The sequence below is a fragment of the Alosa alosa genome, chromosome 7 (assembly GCF_017589495.1).
Source record: "Alosa alosa isolate M-15738 ecotype Scorff River chromosome 7, AALO_Geno_1.1, whole genome shotgun sequence".
NCBI classification, from domain to species: domain Eukaryota; kingdom Metazoa; phylum Chordata; class Actinopteri; order Clupeiformes; family Clupeidae; genus Alosa; species Alosa alosa.
The window spans coordinates 1,245,573-1,265,572 of record NC_063195.1 but is presented as its reverse complement, the minus strand read 5'-3'; the positions used below and the strand labels follow the sequence as shown (position 1 = coordinate 1,265,572).

General features: G+C 42.6%; 1 protein-coding gene across 1 annotated transcript in view; it reads right to left on the bottom strand.

Moving 5' to 3' along the window:
- The window catches only part of prkcba (protein kinase C, beta a), a 62,144-nt gene that overhangs the window by 8,496 nt on the left and 33,648 nt on the right, over positions 1-20,000 (bottom strand). The window contains exons 14-15 of the mRNA XM_048248334.1: positions 10,952-11,090; positions 10,711-10,791 (exon numbers count right to left, since the gene is read on the bottom strand). Coding sequence (XP_048104291.1) covers positions 10,711-10,791; positions 10,952-11,090 — 220 coding nt within the window. The remainder of the gene's footprint in view (positions 1-10,710; positions 10,792-10,951; positions 11,091-20,000) is intronic.

The following is a 20,000-nucleotide window of genomic DNA, read 5'->3' as shown; positions in this document are numbered from 1 at the left end:
AATATGCCTGCCTAATAAAGAAATATTTGGTTAACTTCTGAGGGAATCCCGCTTTGCAGCCGTAAGAAACGAGGACAAATGAAACATTCTGGTTTTCTCCGAGGAAAACAGCGATGATAGACAGACATCATTTGGACAAAATATAGAGCATATTAACCTCCGTTTGCTCAGCCAAATGCCTTCCTGTTAAAGTCCTGTTATCAATGGAGGTACGAAGGCGATAAAACGATTTTTGATGATCACAAGTTTACTTCATTAGCGTTTTTTTGATTATTAAAGAGTGTTTTTCATTTAAAGGCTTGACTTTGTGCTTATTCAGAAGAGCATTTAGTGCTCTCCCAATCCCAGACGTTCACATTGCATGTTTGTTTGTAATGGATGCAACCGCCAGATCGCGCTTTGTCATAGGGCGCCCGATACGTGGATGCTCCGTCTCTCGCACCCACTGAAACGCCGAAACCCACGTGTGCCAGCTTACAGTCCCGGCTAAATTACATTAATTTAAAATCAAACATCGCGAAAGTTAATGTTAAATTCAGCATCTCTCATAATGTGATTGGATATGTTGCTGTCAATTCCCTACTCCATATACTAACCACCAATGAGGCGTCTCTGTTATGAAAATTCCTGACACTTCCACCTGAAGAATTAACGGCTTTGTCGGATCTTCAGCCCCAGATATTTAAAATGTATATAGCCCTGAATATCATTTTAAAAGTAGTCTGACAAAGCTTATTGTTTTGTGACACAGCTAAACACTGGTACCTCATAGAGCGTCTACAGTGGGTCCCGTTAAGTTTGGGCCGGGTTCCTTCATGAATCAATGCGGGGGAGCCGGAACTTAAATTGATCCGCGGTAGTTTAAACACACTTGACAAAACATTCTAATATGAAAAATGTAGATGCAATTGTTGTAAAATGGTGCAGCTCCTTTAAGAAAGCCGTGTTGCAGGGATGGAGAGAGAAAGCGAGAGGGGATATGTGTTAGAACTTAGATGCGAGTGGAAAAGTAGACGGCTGTTGAGACTGGATGAGTCATATTCAAAATAATGCAAAAAAAAAAAGTAATTATCCTTTTTGCGTTTGAATGTATTCACGAAAAAATTTTTAAACAGCTGGACAAATGATTTAGCTAATTGATTATATAACCTGTACACCAGCAATTGTTGAACATTTACCTGTACAAGTACATTGACAGTAGCCCAGCCTAACAGCATGTTGTAGGCCTACTGTAGAAATTTCACTTAAATTGCAACCGCAACATGCCTGCTTGCCAACGTTCAAACGACAACGAAAAAGATAATAAAACAACAAGAGGGTTGAGTCTGAATGACACTGAGTTTTTAGACACTGAGTTTTTGTAGTTAAGAAATATTTTAGGATAAAAAAAATGGTCATTCTTCAATCTCCTTCACTGGCCTATGGAAAAGGCTTAACGTCCCAAAACAACGATCAATGATCATCAAATTTCTCTCACATTGCTCCTCATAACCATCTATAAAAAAGTGTTTTTTCTTTTCTTTTTGAGCACATCCGAATCCCAGGACATAACGCACTGGACCTTATAATAGGCTCGAGATATAATTCCAAAGGGGGCAGATAGGGGCCACTGCACTTAAAACTTAAAAAGATGAAGCTTTCCGAACTTTGAAATTGCGATCAGTGACTGGCATCGAGAACGAAGCTTTTCAAAGTTGAACAGGCTATTAAAACTATTTACGCACCTCCATGCCACAGGAGAGACTGGGCTCTCCTTCTATGAAAAAAAAGGCGTTAGGCTACCTGCAAACTGGCCTATGATTTCATTGCTGAGTTTGCGGCAAAAAGTAAGAAAATGTTTTTTTCCTGAGTCAGGATATGGCGAGTCAGTGTCATTTATTTGTCCAATGTTAGCCTATAGATACAGACCAGTACATCTTATCAATAGTTTGAATGTCGTGTGTGTTTCTGCTCATTGACAAATACCGTTCAGCACAATGATTCATGCCCAATTAATTCCCCCTGTTAAAGTGTTCGCCTTTGTTACACTATTTGGTTTCGTGATGTAGCCTATGATAAACACCATATGGCCAAATATGTGACTCAGCTAATGTTATAGGCTATACAATTGAATTTCCTCTTAAAGGCAAAGCTGGTGTAGCTTATTAGACTAGGCTACTATTAAAATACACCGACGGTAGCCTTGGCTATGTGTAAAGTAAGCTATCGCATGATTTCATGTGAAAAGGGCCTTGCATCTGTCAAGTTCGCACAGGGCCTCGCATCCCCTTGCGACGGCCCTGCAGCTCCTCCTAAGACAGCGAGGAAAAAGTTAAAATACGCGATAAACCCGGGAAAAGTTGACAGGTTTGTTTCGGTCCCGGTGATTATTTGTGAAATTGTGCAAACGACAGCCTTTTCAAGGCATTTCAAAGCTGAAGGAGTCGTAGCATGCAAGCTCCCAAATTGACTCAGTAGCCTAAGGCATCAATAAATTGTTGGGACTGGGGAGGGTCATGCGTTTTTCTCAATCACTTTGGAGGTCATAGAAAAATTCTTGCTGGCGAGGGAGGGTCACGTCTTTTTGACTAACGCTCCCAAAACTCCTCGGTAGCCCCTTAATTAAATAAATAACGAACAGTCCCTAATTGATTAATAGCCTGTAGGCCTACACCAGCAATTGTTGAACATTGACCTGTACAGGACATTGACAGTAGCCCAGCCTAACAAGCAAATGTTGCAAAATACATCAAAAGACGAATTAATCAGAAATAAATAATGTAATCTGCATCGCTTTATTTAACAAACTGCAAGTAACAAGAGCATTGAGTTCGCTGTAAAGGCCAAACCCAAGAGCAAAGCCTATCTGTTAAGGCAGTCGATAGGCTATATAACGAGCTGTGTGCCTGAAAGACGATAGATGGCGGCTCTGGTCATCCCATACCCTCCCCCACTTCCTGTAGCCTACCATTATGAAGGCCTGTAGCCTAAAAACGACTCGTTGCCGTTTTGTGACATTAAGCTTTTTCACGTTAAGCCCCCTCCCCCATCCCCTTCTTTCACAAGCAGTGGGGGAGCGCGGGGCACAAAGTAACACTTTTGGTAGACAAAGGAGGGTTCTCCGCGCTTCTGTCGTTTGGCCACAATCCGTTGCAACCAGGCCAGGACAGATATTTTTAGAGAGGAGAGACAGATTGCAGCTCAGATGTCTTCTTAATTTTCTTTGATTCTTTAGTAAAAGGTGCAGAACATTATTAAACTTTGACTAACATTTAATGTGTCGATGTTTTTGACTAAAGAAAATCGAAGACATCTAGTCAAAGTTTAATAATGTTAAATGCTAAATATTTCTAAAATCATTTGAGTTTCACTAGTCACATGTTTTAACAAGCAACACTTGTTATTGAACTAATAACAGGCGGTGTCGAAAATTGACTTTATTTTCCATAATGAGAAATAACATATGCAGAGTCTAACCAAGGTCAATCTTGCCAAAAAAGCCCTCAAACCTGAAAACACATGAGGCAAAAGTGCAAAACATCACAAAACTAACTAAACTAACACGCGCATATTTTTGTATTGCAATCATTGTAGCCTACAGTTGTAACAGCTGCACAGTCATTTTACTCCCGGATGCACTCCATTATAAAGAACGTTTAACGTGTCCCAAAAACAGCTATCAATTAATCACCAAACGTCTTATAAACAAGTATTGCCAGGAGCAACACCTTGCAAAAAATGATAACAATAGGCCTAGGCCTTTATATGGCTCTGCTCCTGCCTAGATTCGAACTCAGAACTGCCTGAAAGTTGCAGACCTGTTCTGGAAATACGTGCATTAACCCAGTGTTTCTCAAAGTGTGGTCCGGGGACCACTGGTGGTCCGCAAGCTATCCCAAGTGTTCCGCGAGCAGACGTGGTAAAATATGATATAGATGAGTTGTTTGCAATATTGAACCAACTTGTATGTAAATCCAAACAGTTCTGCAACACTGTCTATGTAAGATATGCCAGTTTAAATCATATGAATCCTCTGACACAATAAGCAAAGTGAAAATACAATAAGCAAGGTGGTTCAGTGAGTAGGCCTATTGTGCTGATATACTGTTGAAGTAGGTCTAATCTATTTTTTTTTTAGCTAGGTGGTCCATGCATTTTTATTGGTTAAGTGGTCCTCCATCTGAAAAAAGTTTGAGAAACACTGCATTAACCCACTCGACCGTCAGACAACGCTATCTGCTTGAAAGTAGGCCTATTAGGTAGGACTGTAGCCTACACTGGTTGCTGTGGCACAGTCTTGAGTGACCGAATTCGTTTTTCTTTGTCATATGAATGCTGTCATTTTGTTAACATTACTGTTAAGGAGATGCTGTAGGCAAAGTCTATATTTCAACCTCGTTAGTGTGTAGTAAAAAAATCAGAACTATTCACAAGGTTTCTGGGCAGCATATTTATGTTCTGTTAGCATCACGAACTTCTCATGACTACCGACAAAGTAGCCTACTGCCAGCTGACAAAGCTCATTTTAAAACATTACTGAGAGACAGACACTGTACAATCAAGAAATCTTGCCACTGAATCCAAAACTATGTTTAACATTATGTACAAGGCTTAGGCTACAGTGGACTAGCATGTTGCAGGGGCTGCTAAAAACACAGAGAAACGACTGAAAACTCTTGCTGTCGAATGCGCCCGCCTGGTTCGACCGTGGAACTCCACAGCGGACTATGCTGCCCCCAAGCGGCTGCAGTTGTACTTACATTTCACCATTCACCATGATGCGAATGAAGTGTCAATTTTAACTGGGACCCACTGTAACAGTAAAGGAGACTGTATGCTGTAAGGATGTGGAGTTATTAGCGGTTAGTCTCACGCCCGTTATTACATGCCGAGGGAGTTCTCGCGACGCGAAATTGCTGTCTGTGTTTACGCTCCACCTCGAGCTCTCCCGATACAGCGCAGACGCCATCCATTCCACAATCGCAAGGCTTCAAACCCAACACACTGACGCCTTTTTGTGATCTCTGGCGACTTCAATCACATAACACTGATTCCACACTCACAAATTTTACCAGTATGTTGACTGCCCTACAAGGAAAAACAGGACAATAGACCTCATGTATGCAAACGTGAGGGATGCATACAGTGCAAACTCCCTCCCCCCACTGGGAAAGTCAGACCACAACCTCATTCATCTCCAGCCAATGTACAAGCCCAAAGTACAGAGGCTACCAGTTCCCACACGCACCTTCAGGAAGTGGACACCTGAAGTGGATGAGGCTCTGAGAGACTGCTTCGAGTGTACTGACTGGAGTGTGTTACAGAATGGAGAGGACTTGGAGGAGGTCACACAGTGCACAACTGACTACCTGAACTTCTGCATGGACATTGTTGTTCCCACTAGAACTGTCGCTGCTTTCCCAACAACAAGCCTTGGATAACCAGCAATGTCAAGACCCTTCTCAACAGGAAAAAGATGCCGTTCAGAGAGGGGGATATGGCAGAGCTGAGGCGCGTGCAAGGGGAACTCAAATTCAAGCTGAAGGAAGCTAAGGAGGATTACAGAAAGAAGGTGGAACAGAAGCTGCAGGAAAACAACTTGAAGGAGACATGGGACTGCATGAAGGTTATCACTGGCCTGAAGAAGAACAGCAGCTCTGTGGAGGGGGACCTGGACAGGGCGAACCAGTTGAACCACTTCTACAACAGGTTTGACTGCCCTGCTCCAGCTCCAATGGCGGTGGTCTGTCCACCATCCCCCAGTCCCCACCCTCACACCCCTCAATACCAGCGCAACACTCACCTCCATCATCACAGGCTATCGTACCCCCACCATCACTGGATTTATGTTCTGTTAGCACACAAACTTCTCGTGACTACCGACAAAGTAGCCTACTGCCAGCTGACAAAGCTCTCATTTTAAAACATTACTGAGAGGCAGACACTGTACAATCAAGAAATCTTGCCACTGAATCCAAAACTATGTTTAACATTATGTACAAGGCTTAGGCTACAGTGGACTAGCATGTTGCAGGGGCTGCTAAAAACACAGAGAAACGCACTGAAAACTCGGCCAATCACAGCCCTTGCTGTCGAATGCGCCGTCTGGTTCGACCGTGGAACTCCACAGCGGACTATGCTGCCCCCAAGCGGCTGCAGTTGTACTTACATTTCACCATTCACCATGATGAAATTAACTGGGACCCACTGTATAACATAGCCTAGGTGGTCGCAACTCACAAAAGTAAGCAGATAGAAAGAACTCACGCTAGCCAACAACACGCAAACAGCTTTATGCTAGGGGAGAGATACAAGCCAAGACTGTGCTTTATGATTGTTGCCTTCTGATGGTATCTTGCTAATTCACTGAACTGCATTAGGTGACACAAATGGTATTGCCTTTATCTTATAACTCCTTGTCTGAGCGACTACCAGGCATATGGTTTTTAAAAGTCAGATGTTCCCTGACAAAGACATTCAAAATTAAGAATGTTTATTGACTTGAAAAATACACTAATTTTTGCAAACTCTTCATTCAACCCTTGAAGACATCAGCGTCTGGTGCGCTATGTAGATCGTTTCTGCACCATTTAATTTCTCAGAATTTAGGTCTACTAGGCCTACAATAACGTCATCACCAAATACATCTTTTATTTTTAGTTGATCAACCACAAAGAGTAGGCCTACTGTGCACAGTGCAGTGATCGACTGTAGCAGCCCAACGTAACCAGTTGTTGTAGAGGAGAGGCAACCCCTTGTTTCAGATAGCCTGGACAACATGTTACCTGGGTGTTGCCTACATTATTAATTAATGGTAGCCTACAATAGTTAATTGATTCGCCGTGAACATATTAGTTGGCTCAAAGAGTAGGGAATCAGGATGGAGAGAGTCACGCTGCGGTGTTGCTTTTATGGGATCGAATCCAGTTTAATGCTAGTTTTCATAACATATATTTTTTTACATGTCTTTTGTCCGAAAGTGGCTGTAATGTAGCCGAGCGCTCATGGCGATGAAAAGCGACTTCAAACCGCCTAAAACAACTTGTTTGTGAATGTCTGACAACTGCTGCAGCGCATGCACGCCAAGAAAAGAAACCAGTAGGTGGAGAAACCAGAAGGCACACAACACGGAACGATTTTAAGGCTATTTCACATAGGCTACTCAATGGTGCTATTTCACACGATTATAGCGACCCCCACTCACCGGGTTAGTGGAAGGTGTTAATAGACGACATGAGCCTACAGTGGACTGTCAAAAAATTGCTCAAAAATGACGTCAATATCCCCTAAAATAACACATGTATTCGAATATATTGGAATATCTAGGCTATATTATTTGGCGCATTATGTCAGTGATGATCATGTCATCTGTTTTAACTTTGTATGGTTATTGCTTGACAGGGGGGATCCCAAGCAGCTTTCAGCCATAAGGCATTTCCTAATTCACCTGACACTGATATTCAAAATGTTGAAACTATTTCGGCATAGCCTAAGCAGTTTAATTAAATGTAATGTTAGTTGTAAACAAACGGGCTACTTGGTGAGGCTTGGCCTCACAGATGCGCTCGTGCCTTAAATGGCAATACAAATCTTCACGATAGGCCTATTAACTGACCGCCCGATTCACGTTGGCTGGGGGGCAGGGGGGGCCATCAGACATTTGTTCCCAAGGGTCTATGAATTGTTAACCCGGCCCTGCCCCCAACGAACGCAACTTTCCACCTCTGAGATAGCTGAAAAGAAGTCTAGAGGACTCCTAACTCACTAGACCTACTTACTGTAGGCTGCGCAAACCACAAGCCTGCATTCAAGGCAGGCCTTCTGTTGAAGAATTTTATATAAATCCTGCGCTAACAGTAATCCTCCTACCCCCGCTACCACAGCTGTGGATAGTGTGGCATGCTCACGCTTTATGTCTCCTTCTTGCAAACTAGGCCTATAGCCCAACCATTTACGTCTTCAAAAAATAACAACTTGCCAGATATGCCTTCATAAATTTGGGCTTCATTCAGCATTTTGTTCTTCCACTGGAAATGACTCTTCTACATTTGCTGCCTGCTGCATCCTTTCTGTTTGTATTGTTTAGAAAAATGTTTGACGCCTTGAGTTAATGCATTAAACATTGTTTGCTGGTAACCAGCCACAAATAGCCTACAGATTCTTGCGTCGTTCTCTCCAAAATGTGCCCGCTTCTATAGGCTATCCAAGTGCATAATTCTATGGCATAAAGCAGATGTATTTGTGTATTGTACAGAAAAATAAAAATAACCTGTCAAGCAGTCAATTGACTACATTGCAGTCATTAAGTAGTGCAAATTATGAAACCAAAACGTGGGTCATAGTTGTCTAAGCCTCTGCTGTGAGGCCAAACCCATGAACAAAGACGCATTGATATCTGCAATAGTTTTTTTTTGGCTTAAACAAGCTCACAGCCTAACAAGTCATACTGAAGGGAGAGGCAACTGGAATGTGATCTCCCCACGGGCCAATGGATGTACAAGTTTTCTCCTGTGCCTACAATATTTAATCCAGTGTTTTTCAAGTTGCAAAATGCTATTAGCTTTTAACGAATGTTTATGATAGTATGAAGTACTTTTGTATAGGGTACTATCTTAATTGCTTTATAGTCAATACTTGACCAATGGCTATTGCATCTGTCTATTGAAAGTGAGAATGTGGCATGTGATATACTGTGTAGGCTTAATAAAATAAAATAAACAGATTGCTAATGGCCTACAAGCTGATCTGGGGGCGCTTCCCGCATTAACCACGGAGGTTAGTTTTTACTAACAGGATGCATCGCTCAACTAACCAACACGTAAGTTACGACTGTTTCCCAAAACTGTCAGATTACTTACATAGTACTGTAAGTTTGGACCATGATAGTTTCCAAACTTCAGTAGTCTGGACTAGTTTAGGAGCATGTGAACGGGCACCTGCACATACTTCTGTGGCGCATTAGGCATACCGGCAGATGACAGCCGCCGTTGCACAGCAGTTGCAGTCCCCTGTCCAAGAGTTCGAATCTGGGTTAAGACGTTGACAACAATATTGACATCGTTGTTTACCTAAGTTTATCTTTTGTGCAGATCATATTATCAAAATCAGAATCAGCCTTCTTGGCTTGGTTTTGCGAAACTAACAAGGACCCCTCCATGAAAATCAAAGGCTACATATTCTCAGCTGACTCGGTCAAAAAGCACTACCACCTTATTATTATCTGCAGGTGTGTGACTTTTACTTACGTGCACATGGCTGCAAATTGACTTTTAATTTATGTATTTTCTGCCTTGGGCATTTTAAAAATATGGATGTATGGTGGTTAGAAGTGTAAATATCAATTAGAAACCTAAATATATTTATAATTATTAATTTGCAAACAAATAACTGGCGTCAGTGACGCCTTTGACATGAAGATCCCTGGAACTATGCTTCTAGCATTCTACCACAGGTCGAGAGGTGTAGTTGTAACTACACAACTTTACGATAGTGGTTGAGCGTTACTCGTTGCTACTATGGTTTTGGGAAACACTAACGCGTGGTGGAACGATGCATTGACTATGTAAGTTCCAAATATGAATGTAATTCTCGCGCATAAAGCAGATGTATTTGTTTATTGTACAGAAAAATAAAAATGACATGTCAAGCAGTCAATTGACTACATTGCAGTCAAGAAGTAGGGCAAATTAATTCTGAAAACCAAAACGTGGGTCATAGTTGTCTAAGCCTCTATTGCGTAGCCTGTTAAAAACGTAAGCCAGATAGTATTAAATCGGCAACAACATTGTTTTCTGCAGAAGCCTACCCAAGGCTACAGATTAATTCTGAACAGTTATTTCTCTACTGGCTCAATTATCACACCACTGTTTTGATTTTATGTGAGTTGCGCTTAACCCCAACACTGACAATAATGTAGACAGCAAATTTCGATTCGATTTTTCCGTACCACCGTGTAGTCAAGCCTTAAGCCATACCCAAGTAGCCTAAATCGAGGTAATGTTTAATTATGCATGATTTATTTTGTTATTGAATTCGTAGGCTGGGATTACTCTCGGCAACAATTATGTTTAATGGTAGATCCTGCTTTTTCAGAAGGGACCGCAGGCAGAGCGATGTACAGTGGTAGAGCGACGCACAGTGGCTGAAAGTGGTACTAAAGCTTCACGCAGCTTCACGCCACGTAATGCGCGAATGAAGTGGTCATTTGAAAGCGATGCCCACTGTAATTACACAGACAAACACCATACATATACACAGCCACACACGCACGCACGCACTCACACACGCACGCACGCACGCCACACACACACACACACACACCAGTTTGTTTGTTAATCTTGGATGTGTATCTATTTGCCATGTACTGTATTCCAAGCATTCTTTATGTAAATGTATGTCTAAATGTATGTTCTGCTTTGGCAATGCAAAAATTGAATTGAGAGAGAGAGGGAGAGAGAGAGAGAGAGAGAGAGAGAGAGGTAAGGAGAGAGTAGAGAGAGGGGGAGAGAGAGGGAGAGAGAGAGAGAGTAGAGAGAGGGGGAGAGAGAGTGAGAGGGAGAGAGAGAGAGAGAGAGAGAGAGAGAGGGGAGAGAGGGGGAGAAAGAGACAGAGAGAGGGAGAGATAGAGGAGAAAGAGAGGATAGAGAGAGAAATGGGAGGCATGTTGAGAAAATGTATTTTTTTACCGCACTCGACTCAAAAGTATTATGACACAGTGTGTGTGTGACTCACCTGTCCGGCCAGCATCTCGTAGAGCAGTACTCCAAACGCCCACCAGTCAACTGATTTCCCATATGGCTGATAGGCTATAATCTACACACACACACACACACACACACACAGTTAACTTGACAAACTACTGACATTCCACATGGTTGACACATTCACTACACATGCACACACCTTATATAAAATATATTAGAAGGTCTCTCTCTCACACACACACACACACACACACACACACACTCCTCACCTCTGGGGCGATATAGTCAGGTGTACCACAGAAGGTCTTGGTTGTGATGCCGTCCACCATGTTCTCTTTGCACATTCCAAAGTCTGTTATCTTAATGTGACCCTCGGAGTCCAGCATGACATTATCCAGCTTTAGATCCCTAAGGTACACACACACACACACACACACACACACACACACACACAGACACAGACACAAACACACACACACACACACACACACACACACACACACAAAACACACACACAATCTTAATGTGGTCATCATCAGTATGCTCAGTAGTGTTATCACAATACCAAAAGTATGACTTTGATACAATAGCTGCCATAAATAACTCGATACTGAAACAATATCAAGTAGTGTATGCGTGTGGTTGTCCTTTATTGCTTGCTATAGTTTTGACAATGAATTACCTTTCAATAGGCAGATTAGTCTACATGCTATGCATAAGGGTCTAATCCATCTGATGTACCCTAGGCCTACCCATGTTTATTGGATTTCAATAGGCAGATTAGTCTACATGCTATGCATAAGGGTCTAATCCATCTGATGTACCCTAGGCCTACCCATGTTTATTGGTTTCAATAGGCAGATTAGTCTACATGCTATGCATAAGGGTCTAATCCATCTGATGTACCCTAGGCCTACCCATGTTTATTACCTTTCAATAGGCAGATTAGTCTACATGCTATGCATAAGGGTCTAATCCATCTGATGTACCCTAGGCCTACCCATGTTTATTGGATTTCAATAGGCAGATTAGTCTACATGCTATGCATAAGGGTCTAATCCATCTGATGTACCCTAGGCCTACCCATGTTTATTGGTTTCAATAGGCAGATTAGTCTACATGCTATGCATAAGGGTCTAATCCATCTGATGTACCCTAGGCCTACCCATGTTTATTGGATTTCAATAGGCAGATTAGTCTACATGCTATGCATAAGGGTCTAATCCATCTGATGTACCCTAGGCCTACCCATGTTTATTGCCTTTCAATAGGCAGATTAGTCTACATGCTATGCATAAGGGTCTAATCCATCTGATGTACCCTAGGCCTACCCATGTTTATTACCTTTTCAATAGGCAGATTAGTCTACATGCTATGCATAAGGGTCTAATCCATCTGATGTACCCTAGGCCTACCCATGTTTATTGGATTTCAATAGGCAGATTAGTCTACATGCTATGCATAAGGGTCTAATCCATCTGATGTACCCTAGGCCTACCCATGTTTATTACCTTTCAATAGGCAGATTAGTCTACATGCTATGCATAAGGGTCTAATCCATCTGATGTACCCTAGGCCTACCCATGTTTATTGGTTTCAATAGGCAGATTAGTCTACATGCTATGCATAAGGGTCTAATCCATCTGATGTACCCTAGGCCTACCCATGTTTATTACCTTTCAATAGGCAGATTAGTCTACATGCTATGCATAAGGGTCTAATCCATCTGATGTACCCTAGGCCTACCCATGTTTATTACCTTTTCAATAGGCAGATTAGTCTACATGCTATGCATAAGGGTCTAATCCATCTGATGTACCCTAGGCCTACCCATGTTTATTGATTTCAATAGGCAGATTAGTCTACATGCTATGCATAAGGGTCTAATCCATCTGATGTACCCTAGGCCTACCCATGTTTATTGGATTTCAATAGGCAGATTAGTCCACATGCTATGCATAAGGGTCTAATCCATCTGATGTACCCTAGGCCTACCCATGTTTATTGGATTTCAATAGGCAGATTAGTCCACATGCTATGCATAAGGGTCTAATCCATCTGATGTACCCTAGGCCTTTCCATGTTTATTGGATTTCAATAGGCGGATTAGTCTACATGCTATGCATAAGGGTCTAATCCATCTGATGTACCTAGGCCTACCCATGTTTATTACCTTTCAATAGGCAGATTAGTCTACATGCTATGCATAAGGTCTAATCCATCTGATGTACCCTAGGCCTACCCATGTTTATTACCTTTCAATAGGCAGATTAGTCTACATGCTATGCATAAGGGTCTAATCCATCTGATGTACCCCCTAGGCTACCCATGTTTATTAGTTTCAATAGGCAGATTAGTCTACATGCTATGCATAAGGGTCTAATCCATCTGATGTACCCTAGGCCTACCCATGTTTATTGGATTTCAATAGGCAGATTAGTCCACATGCTATGCATAAGGGTCTAATCCATCTGATGTACCCTAGGCCTACCCATGTTTATTGGATTTCAATAGGCAGATTAGTCTACATGCTATGCATAAGGGTCTAATCCATCTGATGTACCCTAGGCCTACCCATGTTTGTTGATTTCCATAGGCAGATTAGTCTACATGCATGCATAAGGGTCTAATCCATCTGATGTACCCTAGGCCTACCCATGTTTATTGATTTCAATAGGCAGATTAGTCTACATGCTATGCATAAGGGTCTAATCCATCTGATGTATCCTAGGCCTACCCATGTTTATTGGATTTCAATAGGCAGATTAGTCTACATGCTATGCATAAGGGTCTAATCCATCTGATGTGATGGCCTACCCATGTTTATTGGATTTCAATAGGCAGATTAGTCCACATGCTATGCATAAGGGTCTAATCCATCTGATGTACCCTAGGCCTACCCATGTTTATTACCTTTCAATAGGCAGATTAGTCTACATGCTATGCATAAGGGTCTAATCCATCTGATGTACCCTAGGCCTACCCATGTTTGTTGGTTCAATAGGCAGATTAGTCCACATGCTATGCATAAGGGTCTAATCCATCTGATGTGATGGCCTACCCATGTTTATTGGTTCAATAGGCAGATTAGTCCATGCTATGCATAAGGGTCTAATCCATCTGATGTGTGCCTAGGCCTACCCATGTTTATTGGTTTCAATGAGCAGATTAGTCTACATGCTATGCATAAGGGTCTAATCCATCTGATGTACCCTAGGCCCTACCCATGTTTATTGGATTTCAATAGGCAGATTAGTCCACATGCTATGCATAAGGGTCTAATCCATCTGATGTACCCTAGGCCTACCCATGTTTATTGGATTTCAATAGGCAGATTAGTCCACATGCTATGCATAAGGGTCTAATCCATCTGATGTACCCTAGGCCTACCCATGTTTATTGGATTTCCATATAGGCAGATTAGTCTACATGCTATGCTAAGGGTCTAATCCATCTGATGTACCCTAGGCCTACCCATGTTTATTGGTTTCAATAGGCAGATTAGTCTACATGCTATGCATAAGGGTCTAATCCATCTGATGTACCCTAGGCCTACCCATGTTTATTGGATTTCAATAGGCAGATTAGTCTACATGCTATGCATAAGGGGGTCTAATCCATCTGATGTACCCTAGGCCTACCCATGTTTATTGGATTTCAATAGGCAGATTAGTCTACATGCTATGCATAAGGGTCTAATCCATCTGATGTACCCTAGGCCTACCCATGTTTATTGGATTTCAATAGGCAGATTAGTCTACATGCTATGCATAAGGGTCTAATCCATCTGATGTACCCTAGGCCTACCCATGTTTATTGGATTTCAATAGGCAGATTAGTCTACATGCTATGCATAAGGGTCTAATCCATCTGATGTGATGGCCTACCCATGTTTATTGGATTTCAATAGGCAGATTAGTCCACATGCTATGCATATCTAAAATAATGCTGATCTAAAAACTGTACTTCCAAAGCTACACCAGCATGTTGATTTTCCAACAAGGAGGATATAACATCCTGGACCTGGTCTACACTACACACAAAGGAGCATACAAAGCCACCCCCCTCACCCACATTGGACTTTCAGACCATATCACTGTTATGCTAAGGCCCGCATACAGACAAAGGGTAAAAGCGAACAAACCGGTTCAGTAAGCAGGTAAAAGTGTGGCCTGAGGGAGCCTCCGATGCTCTTCAAGACTGCTTTGACACAACAGACTGGGAAATGTTTAAACAGGCAGCCACTTACAACAACAACCGGACAGACATAGAGGAGTATACAGACACTGTAACCTCTTACATCACCAAGTGCATCGATGATGTGACCCACACAAAAGACATCATCACTCGGGCTAACTGGAAGCCATGGCTGACAGGGGATGTCCTCAGGCTGCTGAGGGCCAGAGACAAAGCCTACAGAGCTGGGGATGAAGCTGGCATGAAAACAGCGAGAGCCAACCTGTCCCGTGGCATCAAGGAAGCAAAAAGGAATACACTCACAAGATAACCACCCACTTCAAAGACAGCAGGGAACTCACAAAGCCTATGGCAGGGCATTCAGGCCCTCCCTCTGGGACTACAAGCCCCAGCCACAGGGCTGTGAGCAACATCCCTCTGCTCAACAACCTGAACCACTTCTTTGCTCGCTTTGGAAGCAAAACAGCACCTGCCCACAGAAGACCCATCCCCTCTACATGAGCAGCCCCTGTGCCTCTCTGCCGACAAGTGTGAAGAGGGACACTTGCTGCTATCAACACCCATTAAGGCAACAGGTCCAGACAACATCCCAGGTGGATGCGCTGAAGGACTGCGCGGGGGAGCTTAAGGATGTCTTCACAGACATCTTTAACACTTCCCTGAAGCAAGCCATCGTCCCATCATGTTTTCAAAGCTGCCACCATCATACCTGTGCGAAGAAAACTGCTCCATCCTGCTTCAATGACTACCGCCCTGTGGCACTGACACCCATCATCATGAAGTGCTTTGAGCGGCTTGTCATGTCACATATCAAAGCCATTCTCCCCCCCACCCTGGACCCCTTCCAGTTTGCATACCGAGCCAAGCGGTCTACAGAGGGATGCAATCTGCTCTGCCCTCCACCCAGCCCTCACCCACCTGGAAAAAGAGACTCATATGTGAGATTGCTGTTTATAGACTTCAGTTCTGCATTCAACACCATAATACCACAACAACTCATCTGCAAACTTCGACAAACTGGGACTCAGTACCTACCTCTGCAACTGGCTACTGGACTTCCTCTGTCAGAGGCCCCAAGTAGTGCGTGTTGGCAACAATACCTCAAGCAGCATCACACTGGGCACAGGGGCCCCCAGGCTGCGTGCTCAGTCCGCTGCTCTTCACCCTGCTGGCCCTTGACTGCACTGCAACCCTACAGCAACAATCACATGTGAAATTTGCTGGCGACACAACTCTGGTGGGTCTCATCACCAAGGGCGACGAGACTCAATACAGGTTGGAGGTCGACCATCTGACCACGTGGTGCAGGGGACAACAACCTCCTGCTGAACGTCAGCAAGACCAAAGAGATTGTTGTTGACTTCGGAGGAGGTCACACCCAACACCTGCCACTGACCATCGGCGGTGCTGTGGTGGAGAAGCGAGCAGCACCAAATTCCTGGGGTGCACATCAGTGAAGACCTCTCCTGGACCACCAACTTTGCATCACTGGCTGGGAGAGGCTCGGCGCCTGTGCTTCCTCGCGAAACTCAGGCTGACAGGGTGCTCCCCACCAGCCATCATGACCACATTCTACCGGGCACCATTGAGAGCATCCTCTCCAGCTGTATCGCTGTGTGTGGGGCGGAAGCTGCACTGAATACAACAGGAAAGCCCTGCAGGCGCATAGTGAACACAGCTGGAAGGATCATTGGTGCTTCACTCCCCTCCCCTGAAGGACATTTACACCACCCACCTCCTCACCAAAGGCGGACCAAAATTGTGGTGATGCAAGTCACCCCGCTCACAATCTGTTTGATCTACTGCCCCTCTGGGAAGGGTACAGAAGCCTGCGCTCCCTCACTACCAGACTCACCAACAGCTTCATACACCAAGCTGTGGATGCTGAACTCTCTCCCTCCTCTCCCCCTCCACCCCTCAGCTACATAACATCCTGGACATTGGACCCACAATGGCCGCCTGCACTACTCCACTTGCACACTTGAACACTTGCACTTGTACACTTTACAACTTGGTGTTGTTGTCCTGAAAACACAACACTTCTGCTGCTCTTACATAACTTGCCACTATGCCACTTTCTTTATTACTCCGGGTCAAACAGAACTACCCAAGCCTCTTATTGGCCTGACTTTGCACTAGTTTTTATTGACTGTCTATGCACAATTTCAACAAAATTTTGCTGCTCTTATTTTTTCATTATTATATGTGCCCTCTTATTTACTTATTTACTTACTTTTTGTTTACTTGAATGTTATGTTTGTCTGTGGACTTAAAATTGGTAAAATATGTCTTGTCTTCACCCAGTGGGATAATTGAAAGCGTAATTTCGATCTCTTTGTATGTCTGGAACATGTGAAGAAATTGACAATAAAGCTGACTTTGACTTTGACTTTGATAAGGGTCTAATCCATCTGATGTACCCTAGGCCTACCCATGTTTATTGGTTCAATAGGGCAGATTAGTCTACATGCTATGCATAAAGGGTCTAATCCATCTGATGTACCCTAGGCCTACCCATGTTTATTGGATTTCAATGGGCAGATTAGTCCACATGCTATGCATAAGGGGTCTAATCCATCTGATGTACCCTAGGCCTACCCATGTTTACTGGATTTCAATAGGCAGATTAGTCCACATGCTATGCATAAGGGGTCTAATCCATCTGATGTACCCTAGGCCTACCCATGTTTATTGAATTTCAATAGGCAGATTAGTCTACATGCTATGCATAAGGGTCCTAATCCATCCTGATGTACCCTAGGCCTACCCCATGTTTATTGGTTCCAATAGGCAGATTAGTCTACATGCTATGCATAAGGGTCTAATCCATCTGATGTACCCTAGGCCTACCCATGTTTTTTATTGGATTTCAATGGGCAGATTAGTCTACATGCTATGCATAAGGGTCTAATCCATCTGATGTGATGGCCTACCCATGTTTGTTAGTTCAATAGGCAGATTAGTCTACATGCTATGCATAAGGGTCTAATCCATCTGATGTACCCTAGGCCTACCCATGTTTATTGGTTCAATAGGCAGATTAGTCTACATGCTATGCATAAGGGTCTAATCCATCTGATGTACCTAGGCCTACCCATGTTTTATTGGATTTCAATAGGCAGATTAGTCTACATGCTATGCATAAGGGTCTAATCCATCTGATGTGATGGCCTACCCATGTTTTATTGGTTTTCAATAGGCAGATTAGTCCACATGCTATGCATAGGGGTCTAATCATCTGATGTACCCTAGGCCTACCCATGTTTATTACCTTTCAATGGGCAGATTAGTCTACATGCTATGCATAAGGGTCTAATCCATCTGATGTACCCTAGGCCTACCCATGTTTATTGGTTCCAATAGGCAGATTAGTCCACATGCTATATGCATAGGGTCTAATCCATCTGATGTGATGGCCTACCATGTTTGTTAGTTCAATAGGCAGATTAGTCTACATGCTATGCATGGGGTCTAATCCATCTGATGTACCCTAGGCCTACCCATGTTTATTGGTTTTCAATAGGCAGATTAGTCTACATGCTATGCATAAGGGTCTAATCCATCTGATGTGTACCCTACCCTACCCATGTTTATTGGTTCAATAGGCGGATTGGTCCACATGCTATGCATGGGTCTAATCCATCTGATGTACCCTAGGCCTACCCATGTTTATTGGATTTCAATAGGCAGATTAGTCCACATGCTTATGCATAGGGTTCTAATCCATCTGATGTACCCTAGGCCTACCCCATGTTTGTTGGATTTCAATGGGCAGATTAGTCCACATGCTATGCAAAGGGTCTAATCCATCTGATGTACCCTAGGCCTACCCATGTTTTATTGGTTTCAATGGGCAGATTAGTCTACATGCTATGCATAAGGGTCTAATCCATCTGATGTACCCTAGGCCTACCCATGTTTATTGGATTTCAATAGGCAGATTAGTCTACATGCTATGCATGGGGTCTAATCCATCTGATGTACCCTAGGCCTACCCATGTTTGTTGGTTTCAATAGGCAGGTTAGTCTACATGCTATGCATAAGGGTCTAATCCATCTGATGTACCCTAGGCCTACCCATGTTTATTGGTTTTCAATGAGCAGATTAGTCTACATGCTTATGCATAGAGGGTCTAATCCATCTGATGTGATGGCCTACCCATGTTTATTGGATTTCAATAGGCAGATTGGTCTACATGCTATGCATAGGGTCTAATCCATCTGATGTGTACCCTAGGCCTACCCATGTTTATTGGTTTCAATAGGCAGATTAGTCACATGCTATGCATGGGGTCCTAATCCATCTGATGTACCCTAGGCCTACCCATGTTTATTGGTTCAATAGGCAGATTAGTCTACATGCTATGCATAAGGGTCTAATCCATCTGATGTGATGGCCTACCCATGTTTATTTAGTTTCAATAGGCAGATTAGTCTACATGCTATGCATAAGGGGTCTAATCCATCTGATGTACCCTAGGCCTACCCATGTTTATTGGTTTCAATAGGCAGATTAGTCTACATGCTATGCATAAGGGGTCTAATCCATCTGATGTGATGGCCTACCCATGTTTATTGGATTTCAATAGGCAGATTAGTCTACATGCTATGCATAAGGGTCTAATCCATCTGATGTACCCTAGGCCTACCCATGTTTATTGGATTTCTTTATCATTATATCATTATATTATTTATATTATTATATTAGAATATTATATTGCTATATATATATATTACCCATGTTTATCTTTGATATTTAAAAAGGAAAAAAGAAACGAAATTCAATTATTATTATATTATTGTAACCTCTAACATCATTATATTATTGTAACCTCTAACATCATTATATTATTTATGTTATTTTGTTAAGAATATTATATTGCTATGTAACCTCTAACATCATTATATTATTTTCATGTTATTTTATTTGGGATATTATGTTGCTATGTAACCTCTAAACATCGTTATATTATTTATATTCGTTTTGATGGAATATTATGTTTGCTATGTAACCTCTAACGTCGTTATATTATTTTATTTGTTTTTTTATTGAATGTTATGTTGCTATATAAACTACTGATGTATGTAATGACCTCTAACATCGATTATGTTATTTATGTT